Consider the following 16,302-nt stretch of genomic DNA (forward strand, 5'->3'; position numbering starts at 1 on the left):
CTCTTAAACAGAACTCCAGGCATTCCATATGCCAGCTCCTAGCCTGAGAAGGCTCTCTCTCCTCATTTAGGTCTCCTGACTTCCTTCAGATCCCAGCTAAAATCCCACCTTCTGATCCTCTTCAGTCTTAGTGCCTTTCCCCTGAAATTGTTTCCAGTTTATCCTGCACAGTTGTTCTGTGTTGTCTTCCCCCTGTCTTTTAGACTCCTTTGCATTTCTGAGTGTCCTGTGCCTGGCCCAGAGCAGGTGCTTAATCAGCAGCATCGTTGCCTGCTGCCCAAGTGACGTGGCAGCTGGATGTGGGCAGTGTTCTGTTCTCCCTGCCCTACATTGTTCACTTGAAGGGACTCTTTTTGTCAGATATCACATGGCTTGGAAGGAGAGCGTCTTGGACACATATGGGAAGGGTGAAGGTGGAAAGTCAAGTAGCAGCTACTAGGGACGGGGAGGAGACGATCCAGGGAGAGAGCATCACTAAATGTTTTTTGATCTTCTCCTGATGTGGCAAATACAGACTAGAACTCTGGAGTCTTTGTGCCTGTGTGACCTAGGGCAAGTCACTTACCTTCATGGAGCTTCCTTAACACTTACACTGCCTCCCTCCCTGGGTCTTGTAATCAGATGAGACAGTCTGTCTCAAGACTCTGTCTTTGCTCTTGCCATCTGTTTAAACCAGCTGTTATTTCTCATCCTTGCCCTCCCTTCCATTCTGGTGGAGAAGTGCTGAGGGCTTAGCATTGGGCCCCTGACCAGTTAACTGGGAGTGCCTCCGTCTGGTTTGAAGAAAGGGAGAAGAGCAGTGTGGACTAACTCCTAGGAGAGGTCTTCAGGGAGTTGTGAGACTTGAGCTAGGTAACATTGGAAGCATGGCCGACGGGGAAGAGGAGGGTGGGGGACCTGGGCATGACCCGGGGGCAGGGCAGAGAGGAGGCTGGTTTGATCCCAGAGGATTGCAGTAAGGGTGCTGAGGAAACAGTGGCCAGTGAGGGGGGCTTTTAAGCCAAGCAGAGTTGAGATTTGATGTGGTCAGTACTCGTAGGAGATTAATCGAAGGTTCTCTGTTTAAAGCTGAAAGGGACCTTGGAGGCCATCAAGCCTGGCCCCTTCATTTGTCAGATGAGGAAACTGAGGCAGAGAGCGGTCACCCAGTATCTGAACCAGTCTTCCTGATGCCCAGCCCGGATCTCTTCTCTTTACTCCGACAAGCTGCCTCTCGTAGACTAGAAGAAGGAGAAGCTTTCTAGTAATGAGATCAGCTAGGGATTGTGATCTAGGTGTAAGGTGGGGAAGGTTTGCGCTGGAGTGGGAACAGTGAGCCTGGAAGTGAAAGAGTGAATCGGAGAGGGAAGAGAACCCGAGCAGTTTGTGATTAGCTGTGGGGAATATTGTGATAAGAGGAGACAGCCGCCGCGGGGTAGTGACAGCAAGTTTTTAAAAAGCATCGATAAAACATTGATTTTTAAAAAATCATAGCTGATTCTCAGACTGATCTCTGTTAAGGCAGGGAGCAAGTCTTACTTATCTTTGTATGTCCCCCTTGTAGGCGTTCTTAATTTCTACCTTTATTTATAGTTTAGAACAATGGTGTCAAAATAGTAACAGGGCCGCTAATCCTTAGGTAAGGATCCCTGTGGCCACATATCGACAGTTTTACAATGTAATGCTATCTGTTGTACTGAACTTTTACTCTTTTTGTTAACCATTTCCCAATTACATTTTAATCTGGTTGATCATGTTGGCCGTGTGTGGCCCCTGAGCTATGTGGATGCCTCTGGTGGAACAGACAGAGAGCTGGCCATGTGACTGAGTGGGTCTCTTCGGCTCTCATTACCTCATGCCTGGATTGTTGTAACAGTCTGCTGCTTGGTCTTCCTGCATCAGGTCTCTCTCTGTCCCAGGCCATCCTCCACTCAGTTGCCAAAGCAGTTTGTTAAAAACATGGATCTGATCTAGTCACTGCCCAGCCCCCACTCTGTAAGCTCAGGTGGCTCCCTACTGTCTCTAGGATCAATTGTAAGATCCTTTATTTGGCTCTTAAAGGCCTTTTCAGCCTGGCCTCTTCTCGCCTTTCCCGATTTCCTCATGCTCTATTCCCATCCATGTGTTCTAAAACTCAGTGTACCAGCCTCTTTGTTGTGGCTCGCACAGAATTCATCTCCTTGATGCATGCCTTTTCACCTGCCCCCCACCACTGCCTCCTTTCAGACTTCGCTCCAGGTGACTTCTCTGAGCTTCCCTTTTCCCTCCCCCAGCATCTTCTCTCTGAGATCTACCTAGATCTATATTAACATCTAATGATAGTGATGTGTGTGTGTGTGTACACATATATCTCGTGTCTGCGCATAGGCATTTGCATTTTCTCCCATTACTGGGAGGTTCCTCATGGACAGAGACCCTGTTTCTGCCTTTCTTTGTGTCTCCCGTGCCCAGCATAGTGTTGAGCACCCAGTAAATGCTTAATAAATGCTTGTTGCTGCCCAGTCAACTCCAGTGGCTTCCTCTTGCCTCGCAACCAAATATAAACTCTTCTATTCAGCTTTTAAGTCTCATTTTCCAGCCTCATTGGACATTATTCCATTTCCTGTACTCTTCAGTCCAGCCATATTAACCCTATCTCTGCTCCTTATACCTCCCCATACCCAGAATACACTTCGATGTCATTGCCTCCTCAGAACATTTCTGTTCCTTCAAGACATTGCTCCTGCTCCCTTTCCTGACCCACCTGACAGTTGGTTAATGCCTTTCTTCCCAAACCACCTTATATTTAACTATGTGTATATTTATTCGCTTTATGTTTATGTATGTATATTGTGTGTGTACGCATGTTTGTGGAGTGTATGGGCTGTGCAGGGAGGACTAGAGCCTTTGGTGTGAGGGCTGCTCTTCCTCCTTAGGTGTCCACCTTCACCTGACTCTCACCTGTGGATCCAAGAAGCTGTCAAGTGCTCAGCACTCATGCCCCAGTAGACCATCTCAGCAGATGGGCTAAACTAGGTTGAGGGTAATCAACTGACCACAAGCAGGTGAAGAACTGGGGCCATAAAGGTGGCCAGAACAGGTCCTCTGGAGCGCTTAGAGCTTGGTCAGACCTCGGAGACACCAAGGGCACCCACTGCATCCTAGGCCATCACCAGTCGTCCTGACTCTTGTCCTGCCATTGGACTTTGATGACTCTGGAAGAGACAGTGAGGCTGACGACTTTGTACAGTCCTACCTCACTTAAATCCAGTTCACACAGGAGTGATGTCATTGGTCCCCTTTGACAACAAAGGACCTCCACCACTAACAACCTAGGTGTATGTACTTGTTGTTTCCCCATTAGAACATAAGTTTCTTGCAAGTAGAGATTGTTTTGTTCTTTGTACTTCTGACTCAAGGGCCTGTCAGTGCCTGGCCTATTGATTAAGCGTCTAACACTTAATGCTTTGAGTGATGACTGAGCTTCTGTCCATTCCCAGCAAGGCTAGGACTCTGCAGAACCTTCTCACTTGGTGTATGTTGGTCACTTTTGCAGCTGTTTGGTTTCTTCTTTCTTTTTTCTTTGTTACAAGGCATATTTTAAAATGTTGGGTCGGGGAGAAGGGAAGCAAAATTCAGAACTGAAGTGATCTAGAAACGAGATAAAATAATCACTATTTTTAAAACATGGATATGTTCTCCATACATGGTAAGGGACACCACCCGTGTCCTGTGTGGGTAGGTCACAAGAGATAGTGCCATGCAGTAGAGAGAGAGTTGGAGTTCAGAGGAAGATAGCCTAGTTTTGGATCCCTGCTTTGCCACTTACATAGTGGTGCTGTTGACAGTAATAGGGAGGTTTTCTGGAGAAAGACTATGAGTTTTATTTTGGAGATGTTGAGTTTGAGATACCCATGGAACATCCAGTTTGAGATATCCAACAGGTGCTTGGTGGTGAGAAACACACTCCAGAGAAAGATTTGGCCTGGATACATGACTCTGGGAATCATTTACATAGACCCATGAGAGCTAAGGAGATCACCCAAGTGAGATAGCAAGTGACAGAGGCCTGGGGGACACCCATGGTTAAAGGGGAGTGATCTGGAGGAAAACACATCCAAAGACTAAGAAGGCATGGTCATTCAAGAGGGAAACCAGGAGAGAGAGAGAGAGAGAGAGAGAGAGAGAGAGAGAGAGAGAGTGAGAGCGAGCCCCAGAACCCAGAGAAGAGAGGGTGATCAGCAGTGTCAGAATCCAGAGAGGTCAGGAAGGATGAAAATTGAGGAAAGGCGATTAGATTTGGCGATTAAGAGCTAATAACATGGGAGAGAGCCGTTTTGGTTGAATGGTGATGGCAGAAGCCAGACTGTAGAGAGTTAAGCAGACCTGAGCAGACTTAGTATGCATCACAGGGCTCAAAGGCTCACCTGCTAAGGCACACCCAAGGGGGAAATGTTTAATAGTATAAAGAAAAGTGCTGTACAGTGGAGGTTTTCTCCATCAGCGTGTGGCCTGCAGACCCCTCTTTCTATTTGAGTTTGACACCGCTGGTGTAGATTTCTCCAGGAACTTAGCTGGGGTGGGGGGAAGGATTGATCTATACAGGGCTTTTTAGGGAGAGACAACACCTGGGCAGGTTTGTGGGCAGAGTGTAGAACAGTCAGCTAGAGAAGCTGGCAGGGGGTAGGGTCAGGGATCTATGCTGAGGGGTTTTCCTTGACTAGGCACCTGAGCATCGTGAGATGAGAGGAGAGAAGAGGAAGCTCTTGTTGAGCCGTGAGACCTGTCAGCTTTAGCTAGAGGAGAAATGAGAAGGATTGAAACCACAGCTCCTGTGGTGGGTGAGATTGGGATCCCATAAGGTACGTGGAGCAGGGCACCCAAGGCCCAGCTGTGATTATGTAAGACACATTGTGGTAGAGCTGGCTCCTAGGGTTTTGTGCCTTTCTCTAGCTTCATTCTGCAGTACATGAATAGGAACCAGGGATGCAGATGGAGGAAGTAACCCTAGTTTGGGGTCTGATAAGATATAATTGGTGATAGGCCAAGGCGGCAAGGGGTGTGAGTGTAGAGAATGGTGTCCATCTGGACTGGTTTACCAGCAGGTCAGTAGGGTGAAGGAAAGGCAGTGCTGTCAGTGCAAGGGTGGTGGCCTGGGAAAGAAGTGCAGTGGGGAGCCATTGGAGGCGAGAGACCTGGGTAGAGATGGGAAAAGAAAGATGGTCAGATGTGAGGGTAAGGATTGTCAGCACCATGGAGGATGGGGTGGAGCGGTGAGAACTGAGAGGCAAGAGGTCCAGGGGCCTGAGCTACTGTGGTAGCTACGGGAGTTGAGAGAAGGGCCTAGGTGTGGGAGATGTGCAGGCAGCCATGGGAAGGCTTGGCAGCTGTAATCCAGTTTTTGGAGAATTTTACATTCAGTTCATGAAAGGAGTGTCAGTCTGGAAAGGCCACAAAAGATGGGTGGTACCTGAGCTAGGCTTTGTAGAAGGCTGTTCTCTGAGACGGAGGGCAGGAGGGAAGCTGTTCCAGACATGAGGGGTCACTTGTGTCGCTACAGAAGGGGGAGAGGAGATGGACTGGCCTATATGTTAAGAGTTAGCAGAGTAGTTGGATGGAAAAGGACAATGGGAGATGGGAAGTTGTAGGAAACAAGACTGGAAAGGGAGCCATAGTAGGTGGGCTTAAATGCCAGGCCAAGCAATTTGTATCCTGTCCTGTTTAGGGAATAGGGAGCCTTTGAAGACTTTTGACTGGAAATAGGAAAATTTAAGTGTGTGTGTTGTGTGTGTTGTGTGTGTGTGTGTGTGTGTGCGCGCGCGCGCGCGTGTGCATTACAAATTTAGTTTTGGACTATTTGTACTTGTGATGCATATAAGGTGCACATATCCAGCAGGAAGTTGGTATTGCAGAACTGAAGTATGGGAGAGGGATTAGGTCTGGATATCTGGTCTGCATAAAATATAAAGTGTAGGTCTGCAGAAAGCTGATAATTGAATCCCTGGGAGCTGGTGAGATCACCAAGGTGGAGCATATAAACAGAAGAGGAGGGCCTGGGATGTAGCTGAGAGGGATGCCTATTATTAGAATCTGAGGGACAGATGATCCAACAAAGAAGACAGAGGACGGTCAGACTGGTGGGATGGAAAGCCAAGAGGTAGCATTGCTGTAGATGCCAAGGGAGAACAGTGTTCAATACTAGTGTTTTTATAGCACAGTCAGGTCTTTGAAGCTCTGTGAAAACTGTACTGAGGTCAAGTAGAGTGAAGTCTGATCGAAGGCCATTAGACCGAGCATTTAAGAGACTGTTGGTAACCTTGGAGAACAGTTTGGGTTGGTGTGAGTTTAGAGAAGTAAGTGTGAGGCTGAGAAATGGAGACTCAGGAAAGAGAGGAGACAGAGAGGATAAGAAGGGCCGGGTCAAATGAAGGGTTTTTAAGGATAAGAGAGGTCTGGACATGTTAGTAAATCATGGGGAAGGAGCCAGTGAATGAGGGGAAAATGGAATCATGATCATAGCTCTAGAGATACCTGACGCCGTGCCAGTTACTTTAAGCCCTGGGACATCCAGAGCCTCTTAGCTGAAGTCCTTAACCATCATTCACACCCTAGGAAGAGCCAGATATGAAGAATTTCTGCACTAGGATTCGAGGGTAGATGGACAACAAATTGGGCCCAGGATTAAACAGGAGGACAAGGAGAGTGAACTGGATTGCCTTTAGGAAACTGCGAAACTCTTTTGATGACCTCAAACTTCTGAACAGAAATAAAAGGTCATCTTTTCTTCTTATCTGGGTTCTCCCATTGTTTTATGGCTGTGAGTCACACAGCACTAAAGTCTTTGGAGACTTTAAAAATGAGTTACTGGGGTGTGTGTGTGTGTGCATGTGTACGCGCGCACACATGCACACACGCGCACATAGGCTGCAGTGTGACGACAGTTACAGAAGAGTACCAGAGGAAAGGATAAAGTCAGAGGAATGAGTGATGGAAAAAGAAAATGTGCTGGTCACCTGGCCACAGCATGCTCCGTTGGTGTCTGGGGAAGCTGGACCCCTCCTGGCCTCCAGTGAATGGGAGCTGGAGGGGAGAGGGATGCATTGCAGAGCACAAGTGGAGGGGTTAGTGTCTGCAAGGAGAGACTTGCACCCCTTCATCAGAGGCCGGAGCAGACAAGGAAAGAATTAGGGGAAAGGAAGCAGCGGCTTGAGCTGCAATGGGGAAGTGTTTTCTGTTTGAAATGAAGCAGCTAAAGTGTTTTTCTACAGACAAGTTCCCTTCTTCATGACATCTTTTGGATAGAGTCTTTTCAAGGGAATCACTGGACTTTAGGGGTTGATCTGATTTGTGACTTTTTATATGTTGACACTCTGTTCTCCAAAAATTATCCATCAGTCTGTAGTCCTACCAATAATGTAATAGTGTCTGCTTACCCGAAGCCCTGTATTTAATACAGTTGGCCCTTCCACATTGCAGCTTTCCCCATCGTGGTTCCATTGTGGGTCAGCATAAGAAATTAAATGGGAATTTTGGGCAAGTTTTGCAGAAGCTGCAGACAATACAGAACAAGTTCAGAAACTCAGAAATGCATAAAATATATGCATAGTATTTATGATATCAACATATTTTATCTTTTAATACCATGATAATTCAGACTTTTTCCCTGGTACAAAGAGAGGGTCAAAAAAATTGTACGTAAATTTTCCAGATCTCGGGTGGAGGTGGAGGCGGGGGCACCCTGCACCAAAGCCCAAAATGTGAAGATACAACTGTGTTGGATTTTATCACTTGGGCGGGCTAGGTTTTCCCATTTAGTGGGTGTAAGATGTTATGTGAAAGCTGTCTTGCTTTGAGTTTCTTTTATCCCCTAATTCTTTACTTGTCTGCACTAGCCTCTGATGAAGGAGTGAAAGTCTCTCCTTGATTCTTTGATTGTTAAGGAGTTTTGGCATCTCTTCATGTGGTTATAATCAGCAATTTGTATTTCAAAAATTCTATTTATGTTCTTTGAATGTTGTTTCATTGAAGAATCGCGTGTGTTACTTTTATAGTTATGTATTGTTCTTTACAGATGCTAGATTGCATTTTATTTATTGGAAATATCCCAATCTGTTGCTTTTAATTTTTGTTATATTGCATTTGATATACAAAATCCTTATATCTGGATAATCAGCTTTGTCTTTAGTAATTTCGTTTGATTTTATATATATATATAGCAGATGCTATGATCAGAATCGACATGTGTATGTGCACATGTGTAAACAAGCACTGAAGTTGCAACTCCATTTGATTTTGGTGATGGGGAGCGGGGTATGGGCCTAATCCCAGTTCTCCCCTCTCAGTAATGCAGACGCTCCCTTCCCCTGGCTTAGCCAGCGTTCTCCTCCTATCACCACAGGCCCTGTGTCTGGGCTTCTCCTCTCTCTCAGACATCTCTTTCTGCTCAGCAGCCAACAGCTTTCGGACTTGGAGTGCATTTTCGTCTAAGTAGAGCAAGTCTCTTTTTCCTTGGTTCCTGTTCTTAATCTTTACATTGACAGATTTACACAATCCCCTAGAGCCAAGCTAATGGCAAGACCTGATGATTGCACCTTTGCTTCATCCCCTTCTCTCCTGTGATGCTGATACCATCCTGGCACAGGCCCTCATCACCTCCTGCCTGCCTCAAGTCTCTCCCCACTCTAATCCATCCTCCATTCAGCCATGGAAGTGACTTTCCTACAATGAAAGTCTGACCACATCACCCCCGCACACCCCCACACTCCCACTCCAGTGGCTCACTCTTGTTTCCAGGAGCAAATACAAACTGCTATTTGGCATTTAGAGTTCTTCATAACCTAGCCCCCTTTCTACCTTCTGGTCTTCTTACACCTTCCTTTCCAGCACATACTCTTCAGTCTGGTGACACTGGTCCTGACAGTTCCATGTACAGGCACAAGACACTCCATCTCTTGGCATCCGGCCTTTTTCTCTGGCTGTTCCCTATGTCCGGAATGCTCTCCCTCCTGCCTCCTGCCTCCGGACCTCCCTGGCTTCAAGTTCCATGGTGTCATGGTCCTCTTGGAGAACCAAAGGAGCAAGGACAACTTCCCCATCCAAAATCCCATCTTTTATGGGAAGCCTTCCCCTCCCCCTCTTGATTCTAGTGCCTTCCCTCTGTTAATTATCTCCTAATTATCGTGTATGTGGCCTGCTTTGTATATATTTAGTTTTTAAACTCCTTGAGGGCGGGGACTGTCTTTTGCCTCTTTTGTAAGTCAGTGTTAATTAATTGATGGATAATACTTTGTTAGGGGCAGCTAAGTGGTTCTGTAGAGCACCTGGCCTGGAGTCAAGAAGTCTCAGATTCCTGAGTTCAAATGTGCCCTCAAACACTGACTAGTTCTGTGACCCTGGGCAAGTTACTTAACCCAGTTTGCCTCACTTTCTTTGTCTGTAAAATCACCTGGAGAAGGAAATGGCAAACTATTCCAGTAGCTTTGCCAAGAAAACCCCAAATGGCATTGCAAAGAGTTGGATGCGACTGCACTGATTAACTGAACCACATCACCTTGTGACAGAAGCACTAAAGTAATTTGAGAAGCTATTTGTTATACTTGCCTTAAGGATGTTTGTGTATGTGTTGTAGCTGTTAACTAAATGTCATATGACTTCTAGAGTTAGTCAGCTAGGAGATGCCCCTTCTTTTACAGTAAAGATGGAGAAACTGAGGCAGAGGGGAATGCTTTGGATCAGATTGGAGAGTAAATGCCCAGGCCAGTATGTGCTCAAACCCACATCTCCTGACTGTGATCTTAGAGCCAGTTCTTTTCTATTCCTGGTCAGACTGGAGTTTCATGTACAGGGCACATGTGGGCAATTGGCCTCGGTGGGTTCCTTAATTCCCACCCCCCACCCCCAAAAAGGAAAGGAGACATAGGCTTGGCTCTTTTAAGGTGTACAGCCTTGAAGAAGCGGCGATTCCATATGATCTGATTTTTTTGATATTCCTGCTTAGCACGAACACGTGTCTGGATGGGTTTGTTGTTAACCTCCTCTGCGGTGCAGACACTTGTACACTTGATAACCAGACGCGTAGTCCTGGGACACAGGTGCAGACTAGTTGGTTTGGCTCAGCTTTATTGAAAATATTTTGATGTTAAACTCCAGATGTCTGAGCTGTAGAAGATTGAGTGGGGGGTCGCATTGCCACTGCCTTGTTCACGCTTTCTTTTACTTTTTTTAGATTCTTTAATGATGAATGGGTCCAGTGTTGCCAACACAACACCCAATGCAAAATCCAAAGAGGACCAGGGAGTGAAGGGGCGTGATGAGAAGGAAAACAACCCCTTTGCTGAGTACATGTGGATGGAGAACGAAGAAGATTTCAATAGACAGGTAAAGGAAAGTGTGAGTACCGATCCTCTCTTTAGTTTTCAGAGCCTTTCACCCCCTGCCCCCACTCCCCACCCCCAACCTCTCTAAGCTTGCACCTTCTGCCCCACCTCTTGGCCCCTGGGCCACACCTGCCTTGTCTCTGCTCTCCATCTCAGCTCTGTCTTTTTCACAGACCATCCCTCACGCCTGGCTCTCTCTCCCTCCTCATTCACCTCGTGGCTTCTCTCCTCATCCTCCTTAGTGCTAGTGCCTTCTCTCTGTTTACGTCTCCGATTTATCCTGCATATGTCTTATTTGTACATAGCTGTATATAAGCTGCCTCCTCCATTAGATTCGAGCTCCTTGATGATCCCTGTCTATCTCCTGCTTTTCTTTGTCTTCCCCGTGCTTAGCCTGGCATATAGTGTGGGTGCTTAATCGATATTTATTGGCTGATCCCTGATTTTGGAGGGGGAATGTGATTTAATAATAGGTACTTTCCAGATCTACTTACCTTGGAGTCACATGTGAACCAGTTGACCAAAGATTAATTAGAGGACATCGTTGTTTGTGGCCTTCTTTTTGGAGAGGCTTTGAGTCAGAACGGGCTCAGGCTGGGTAGCAAGTCCTGTTCCAGCCTCTGGGTGCCTCAGGGTGCTTTCTTCTAGTTAAGCTGTTCTGGAAAGACTCTAGATCACTAATGAAATAAAAGATTGATTTCTGAGATTAGAGCTCCCCCTAGTCACAAACTTAGAACTAGAAGAGATCATCTAATCCAACCCTTTCATTTTATTGAGGAGGAAACTGAGTCTTCAGTTAACAGAGCTGGTATGTGGACCCGCCTCTCTGACTGCAGACAGACAGTTCTTTCTGCTGTACCACCGTTAGCTTAGTTTGGAGTCTGCCCTCCTCGCTGACTGTCACAAGTGGGTGCAGATGCTCCACGTGTGGTCTGACCGGGACAGAGTACCATAATGTAACACTTCTTAGCTCACCAACTTCTGCCTTTTTATGCTGCTTATTTCAAGTCTTTTACTTTTTCTGCTCCACATAATTGAATTATAGCCAGAATGATAGCAAAATCTTCATGGTATTTATCCAATATCCATACGGCACTAGGCTAAGCAAGCGGTTTAGGAGCTGTTCTAATGAGGACCAAGAGTCGGAATCAACTTGGAGTCTTCCTAGACTCGGGGGCCTTAGAATTATTTTAGCAGACTGTCTAGAATAGCTAGATGCTTTCTGGCCTTCCCCTTATTTGAATTCTAGGGCTTCATCGCTGTCTGGTGACCTGAAATGGAGGCTGAAGCACACTGAGAGAGTAACACAATTTACAAAAGTAATTCTACTTACTTCACAAAACAGTGCAGTGGATTAGACTAAATTGGATTTTCTGTAATTTTCTACTTTGAAGCAAGAAGCTTTCTTTTTTGGGGGAGGAAATGGGGAAGGCAGGGCAATTAGGGTTAAGTGACTTGCCCAAGATCACACAGCTAGTAAGTATGTCGAGTGTCTGAGGTCAGATTTGAACTCAGGTCCTCCTGACCCTAGGGCCAGCGCTCTACTCACTGCACCACCTGGCTGCCCAGAGGAAGCTTTCTTTTGATGCTGGAAATACCCTACTTTTTAGAGTTGCATATCACAGTATTTGAGAATTGGCAAGGACCACAGATGCTATCTAGTTCAACCCACACACAGAAGGAATCCCCCTGTTCCCTCTCCAACAAGTGGTCCTCCAGGCTCTACTTGAAGGTCCAGGTCTACATGAGGGGAACTCTCTTCTAGCCAGCCCATTCTGGTTTTGGCCAGCCTTCACTGAGGGAGGGCTTTCTTCACCTTGCTCCCATGCCTCAAATCTAGATTGGCCCCTGCATTGCTCCTGGTTCTGACCTTGGGGCCAGGCTGGTTCTTCCTCCTGCTGGCAGAGCCTCAGATGCCTGGAGGCCGTGCTCACTCATCCATCAGTCTTCGCCAAGCTCAGCATGCTCATCTCCTTCCTTCCCCATCATGGTTTTCCTCTGTAATTGCATCCCTAACCTGTGCTGCCCAGAACTGGACCCAGGCCTCTCCATGAAGCTAACAAGGGCCCTTTTCTCATTAGCATTTTTAGCTACCCTATTGCATGGCTGACTCATTGAGTTTGGAGATAACTAAAACTCCAGATATTTTTCAGGACATGTGTCTAATCACATTTTGTACTTGTGAAGTTTATTTTTTTTGTACCCAAATGAAAGACCTTACATTCAGCTATATTGAATTTCATCTTCATAGTCAGCCCAGCCCTCAAGAGCCTCAATCTCGACTATCCCCCACTGTTAGCTTTCCCTCTCAGCTTTGAGTTGTCTGCACATTTGATGAATTTGCCATCTCTGACTTGATTGAAGCCGTTGGTAAAAAGCCCGGGGCCAAGCACGGATCCCTGGAGACCTCCTCTGCATCGACTACTCTTTGGAGTCCAGGCCTCCAGCCAGGTCTGGACATCTCTCATCTGCTCCACAAAAATAGTATGACGTACTTTGTCATAAGCTTAGCTAAAATTTAGGTGAACTACTTAATGATCCTTCCAAGAATTTTCCCAGAAATCAACGTCAAGCTTGTTGACCTATAGTTGGCAGGCTCTGTTCTCCTCTTCCTCAGTCTAGTGGTGACCTCATTCCCATGATCTCTCCAGTGTCCTGGACAGAGGCTCAGCAAATGCATTTGCTGGCTCTCTTAGAATCAGAGGATGCCCTCTCCAGCCAGGTGACTTGGCTCCATCAGGAAGAGCCAGGGGCTGTCTCCCCACTTACTGAAGGGAAGAGCTCTCTGTTCTTCATTTTTCTCCTGTTCTCTGATGTAAAGGTTAACAAAAAAAGAACTAAGCTAAGAGTTGTCACCTTGGCCTCTTCGTTGTGAGTTGTCATTGGTCACTGCTCCAAGTCAAGGGTTTTCCTTTCTTGGAGTTTCCTTTTTTTCCAGTACAGTTTAGACAAACAAACCTTCCTTGTCATCCCTACCTTCTTCCCTGACACTCTTTCTGCAGGGATGTTATATATTGTGACATTCGTCCCCTCTTTTAGAATCTTGCTCCCATCTTCTACGCAGTTCTTACAGATCTCATTTGGTTGTTGAGTTGTCCATTGGGCTGTACATTTGATGAATGGCCTCCTCAGGCAAGTCCTTTCTCCTCCTCAGTGAAATAGCTCCCACTGTGTCTTCAGAGTTTCTTTCCTGACCATCCTTCCTCCCTCCTGAGCTGACTTACCCTAAGCAATGTTGAAGGAATTGCAAGTGAAAAAGGCTTAAGAATCCCTGCCCTGAAGCACTTTATTCCATGGGATCCACCTATGTTTCCTCTGAACTCTGATGGCAGCTTTCCAAAACCCAGGGTGAGCCCCTGGCCCCTCTAATGAACTCTAGGAGCAATGGGTGACTTTCCTCTGAGGGTTCCTATCTCTACCCCGCCCGTACTCTCTACTAGTGAGTATCAGGTCCAGAACAGGATTTTTCCTGGTTAGTTCCTCCACTTTTGAGGGATGAAAATATTACTAAGACTACTCCAGAAAGTCATTAGCTCTTCTGTTCCAGTGGGTGTCTGGATAGTTGAAATCCCCTTCCCCGGATATCTTTCCTCTGTGCCAGTCCCGGGATGTGATCCCTGTCTGAGGTCCTGGTTTTCCTCGCCCAATTCACAATGCTCTTGATCCCCTCTTACCTGCCCTGTCCAGAGTTCCAACACTGTGACAGGTTTTATCCCATCACCTCTCACATATACCTGTGAGGTCACTGTATGTCACTGTGTGTTATGACCTCTAGTTCCTGTTTGTTCCCTAAATCTGGGGTGTTAGTGTCTAGCCATGAACTTCATTGTCTTACCTCTGAATGAAGAATGTAAAGTTGAAAATGGCATTTAGTTTGTACCAGGACTGAGACTGTCTTCATCCTCCCCAAGTTTTTCATTTGAGGAGAAGAGAATGCCAGCTGCAAAGAAGTGGCTCACATCTGAGCCTCAAAGAAAGCTGGGCATTCATAGGCGCAGGGTTGAATTAAGCTGGTGCACAGAGGTGAGAAGTAGGTCTTCTAGTCCCTCTGGCTGAATTATAGCATGATCAAAAGGAAGAAAGATGAGATAGTGCTAGAAAAAGACAGCTTGGGGTCGGGTTGGGGAGGTCTTGACATGTTGGGCCACTGGTTTAGTATTAGAGCGGCACTGAAAGTTTTTTGAATAAGAAGATTGCGTTGGCTGCTAATGGGAGAATGAATTGGACGAGGGATAGGCTGGAAGCCAGTAGACCATTAGGAGGCTATTTGCATTTGTCTAGGCCAGAAATGAAGAAAGCCTGAACTAAGGTGATCATTGTATGAGGGTAGAAAAGGGGGCAGATGTGTGAGCTGTTGTATAGATAGGAACAAGACTTTATGATTAAATTGGGCATCTGAAGGTAAGGAAAGAGGCTAGAATGACTCTCTTGTTCAAAATCGGGGTAACTCGGTTGTCCTTCATTCTCAAAGAGGACTCAAATGACATCACTATGTTAGAGTCAAGTTACAGTGTGTCTAACTGTGGCTGATCATAGTTTACAATGCTCAGTTCTGCATAATTTTGAGTTCCAGGTTTTCTTCCTCCCCCCCCCCCCAAAATGGCATGGAATCCGATGTATCTTCTACATATAACTTCGCATTAAGCTTATTTACACAGTAGTCAAGTTGTAAAGGACAATTATGACCAATGGAATGAACCATGAGAAAGAAGAAACAAAACAAAAAATAATAAAAACAAAAACAAAAGAAAAAAAGGAGAGCAAACAGTGTGTCTCGATCTGCATTCAGACTCCATAGTTCTTTCTCTGGATGTAGATAGCTCTCTCCATCATGAGTCCTTTGGAGTTGTCTTTGGACCTTGTATTACTGAGAAGAGCCAAGTCTATCAGGATTAGTCATTACAGAATCCGTATATCTGTGGTTGTGTACAGTGTTCTCCTGGCTCTGCTCCGCTCACTCAGCATTATGTCGTGTAGGTTTTTCCAGGTTATTATGAAGTCCGTATCATCCCCATTTCTTATAGCACAATAGTATTCCATTACATTCATATGCCACAACTTGTTCAGCCATTCCCCAATTGATGGGCATCCCCTTGATTTCCAGTTCTTTGCCACCACAAAAAGAGCTGCTATAAATATTTTTGTACATACAGTTTCCTTTCCAATTTGTGTGATCTCTTTGGGATACAACCCTAGAAGTGGTATTGCTGGGTCAAAGGGTATGCACATTTTTATAGCCCTTTGGGCATAGTTCCAAATTGCTCTCCAGAATGGCTGGATCAGTTCACAACTCCACCAGCAATGTAACAATGTTCCAATTTTCTCACATCCTCTTCAGCATTTATCATTTTCCTGTTTTGTCATTTTAGCCAATCTGACAGGAGAGATGTGGTACCTAAGAGTTGTTTTCATTTGCATTTCTCTAATAGTGATTTAGAGCATTTTTTCATATGCCTATAGATATCTTTAATTTCTTCCTCTGAAAACTACCTGTGCATGTCCTTTGACCATTTCTAAATTGGGGAATGGCTTGTATTCCTATATATTTGACTCAGTTCCCTGTATATTTTAGAGATGAGGCCTTTATCAGAGACACTAGTTGTAAAGATTTTCTCCCAATTTTCTGCTTCCCTCCTAATCTTTGTTGCATTGGCATTTTTTTGTACAAAAACATTTCCATTTAATATAATCAAAATTATCCATTTTGCATTTTGTAGTGCTCTCTATCTCTTGCTGGGTCATGAATTCTTTTCTTTTCCATAAATCTAATAGGTAAACTATTCCTTGCTCTCCCAAATTGCCGTTATCAGCCTTTATTCCTAAATCATGAACCCACTTTGACTTTATTTTGGTATGCGGTGTAAGATATTGGTCTATGCCCAGTTTCTGCCTTACCATTTTCCAATTTTCCCAGCAGTTTTTGTGGAATAGTGAATTCTTAGCCCAGAAGCTGGCCTCTTTGGGTTTA

At 45.6% G+C, this 16,302-nt stretch overlaps 1 protein-coding gene across 3 annotated transcripts in view; it reads left to right on the forward strand.

Annotated features, from left to right (window-relative positions):
• Nucleotides 1-16,302, forward strand: part of PAIP2B (poly(A) binding protein interacting protein 2B) — a 74,984-nt gene that overhangs the window by 36,265 nt on the left and 22,417 nt on the right. For 2 of the 3 annotated variants that reach the window (XM_036753107.1, XM_036753109.1), the window contains exon 2: nucleotides 10,184-10,335. In XM_036753107.1, coding sequence (XP_036609002.1) covers nucleotides 10,192-10,335 — 144 coding nt within the window. In that variant the 5' untranslated portion in view covers nucleotides 10,184-10,191. Of the gene's footprint in view, nucleotides 1-9,976; nucleotides 10,050-10,183; nucleotides 10,336-16,302 lie in introns of those variants that run through there. The other variant, XM_036753108.1, reaches the window with a different exon arrangement.

The sequence above is a fragment of the Trichosurus vulpecula genome, chromosome 3, assembly GCF_011100635.1.
Source record: "Trichosurus vulpecula isolate mTriVul1 chromosome 3, mTriVul1.pri, whole genome shotgun sequence".
NCBI lineage: Eukaryota > Metazoa > Chordata > Mammalia > Diprotodontia > Phalangeridae > Trichosurus > Trichosurus vulpecula.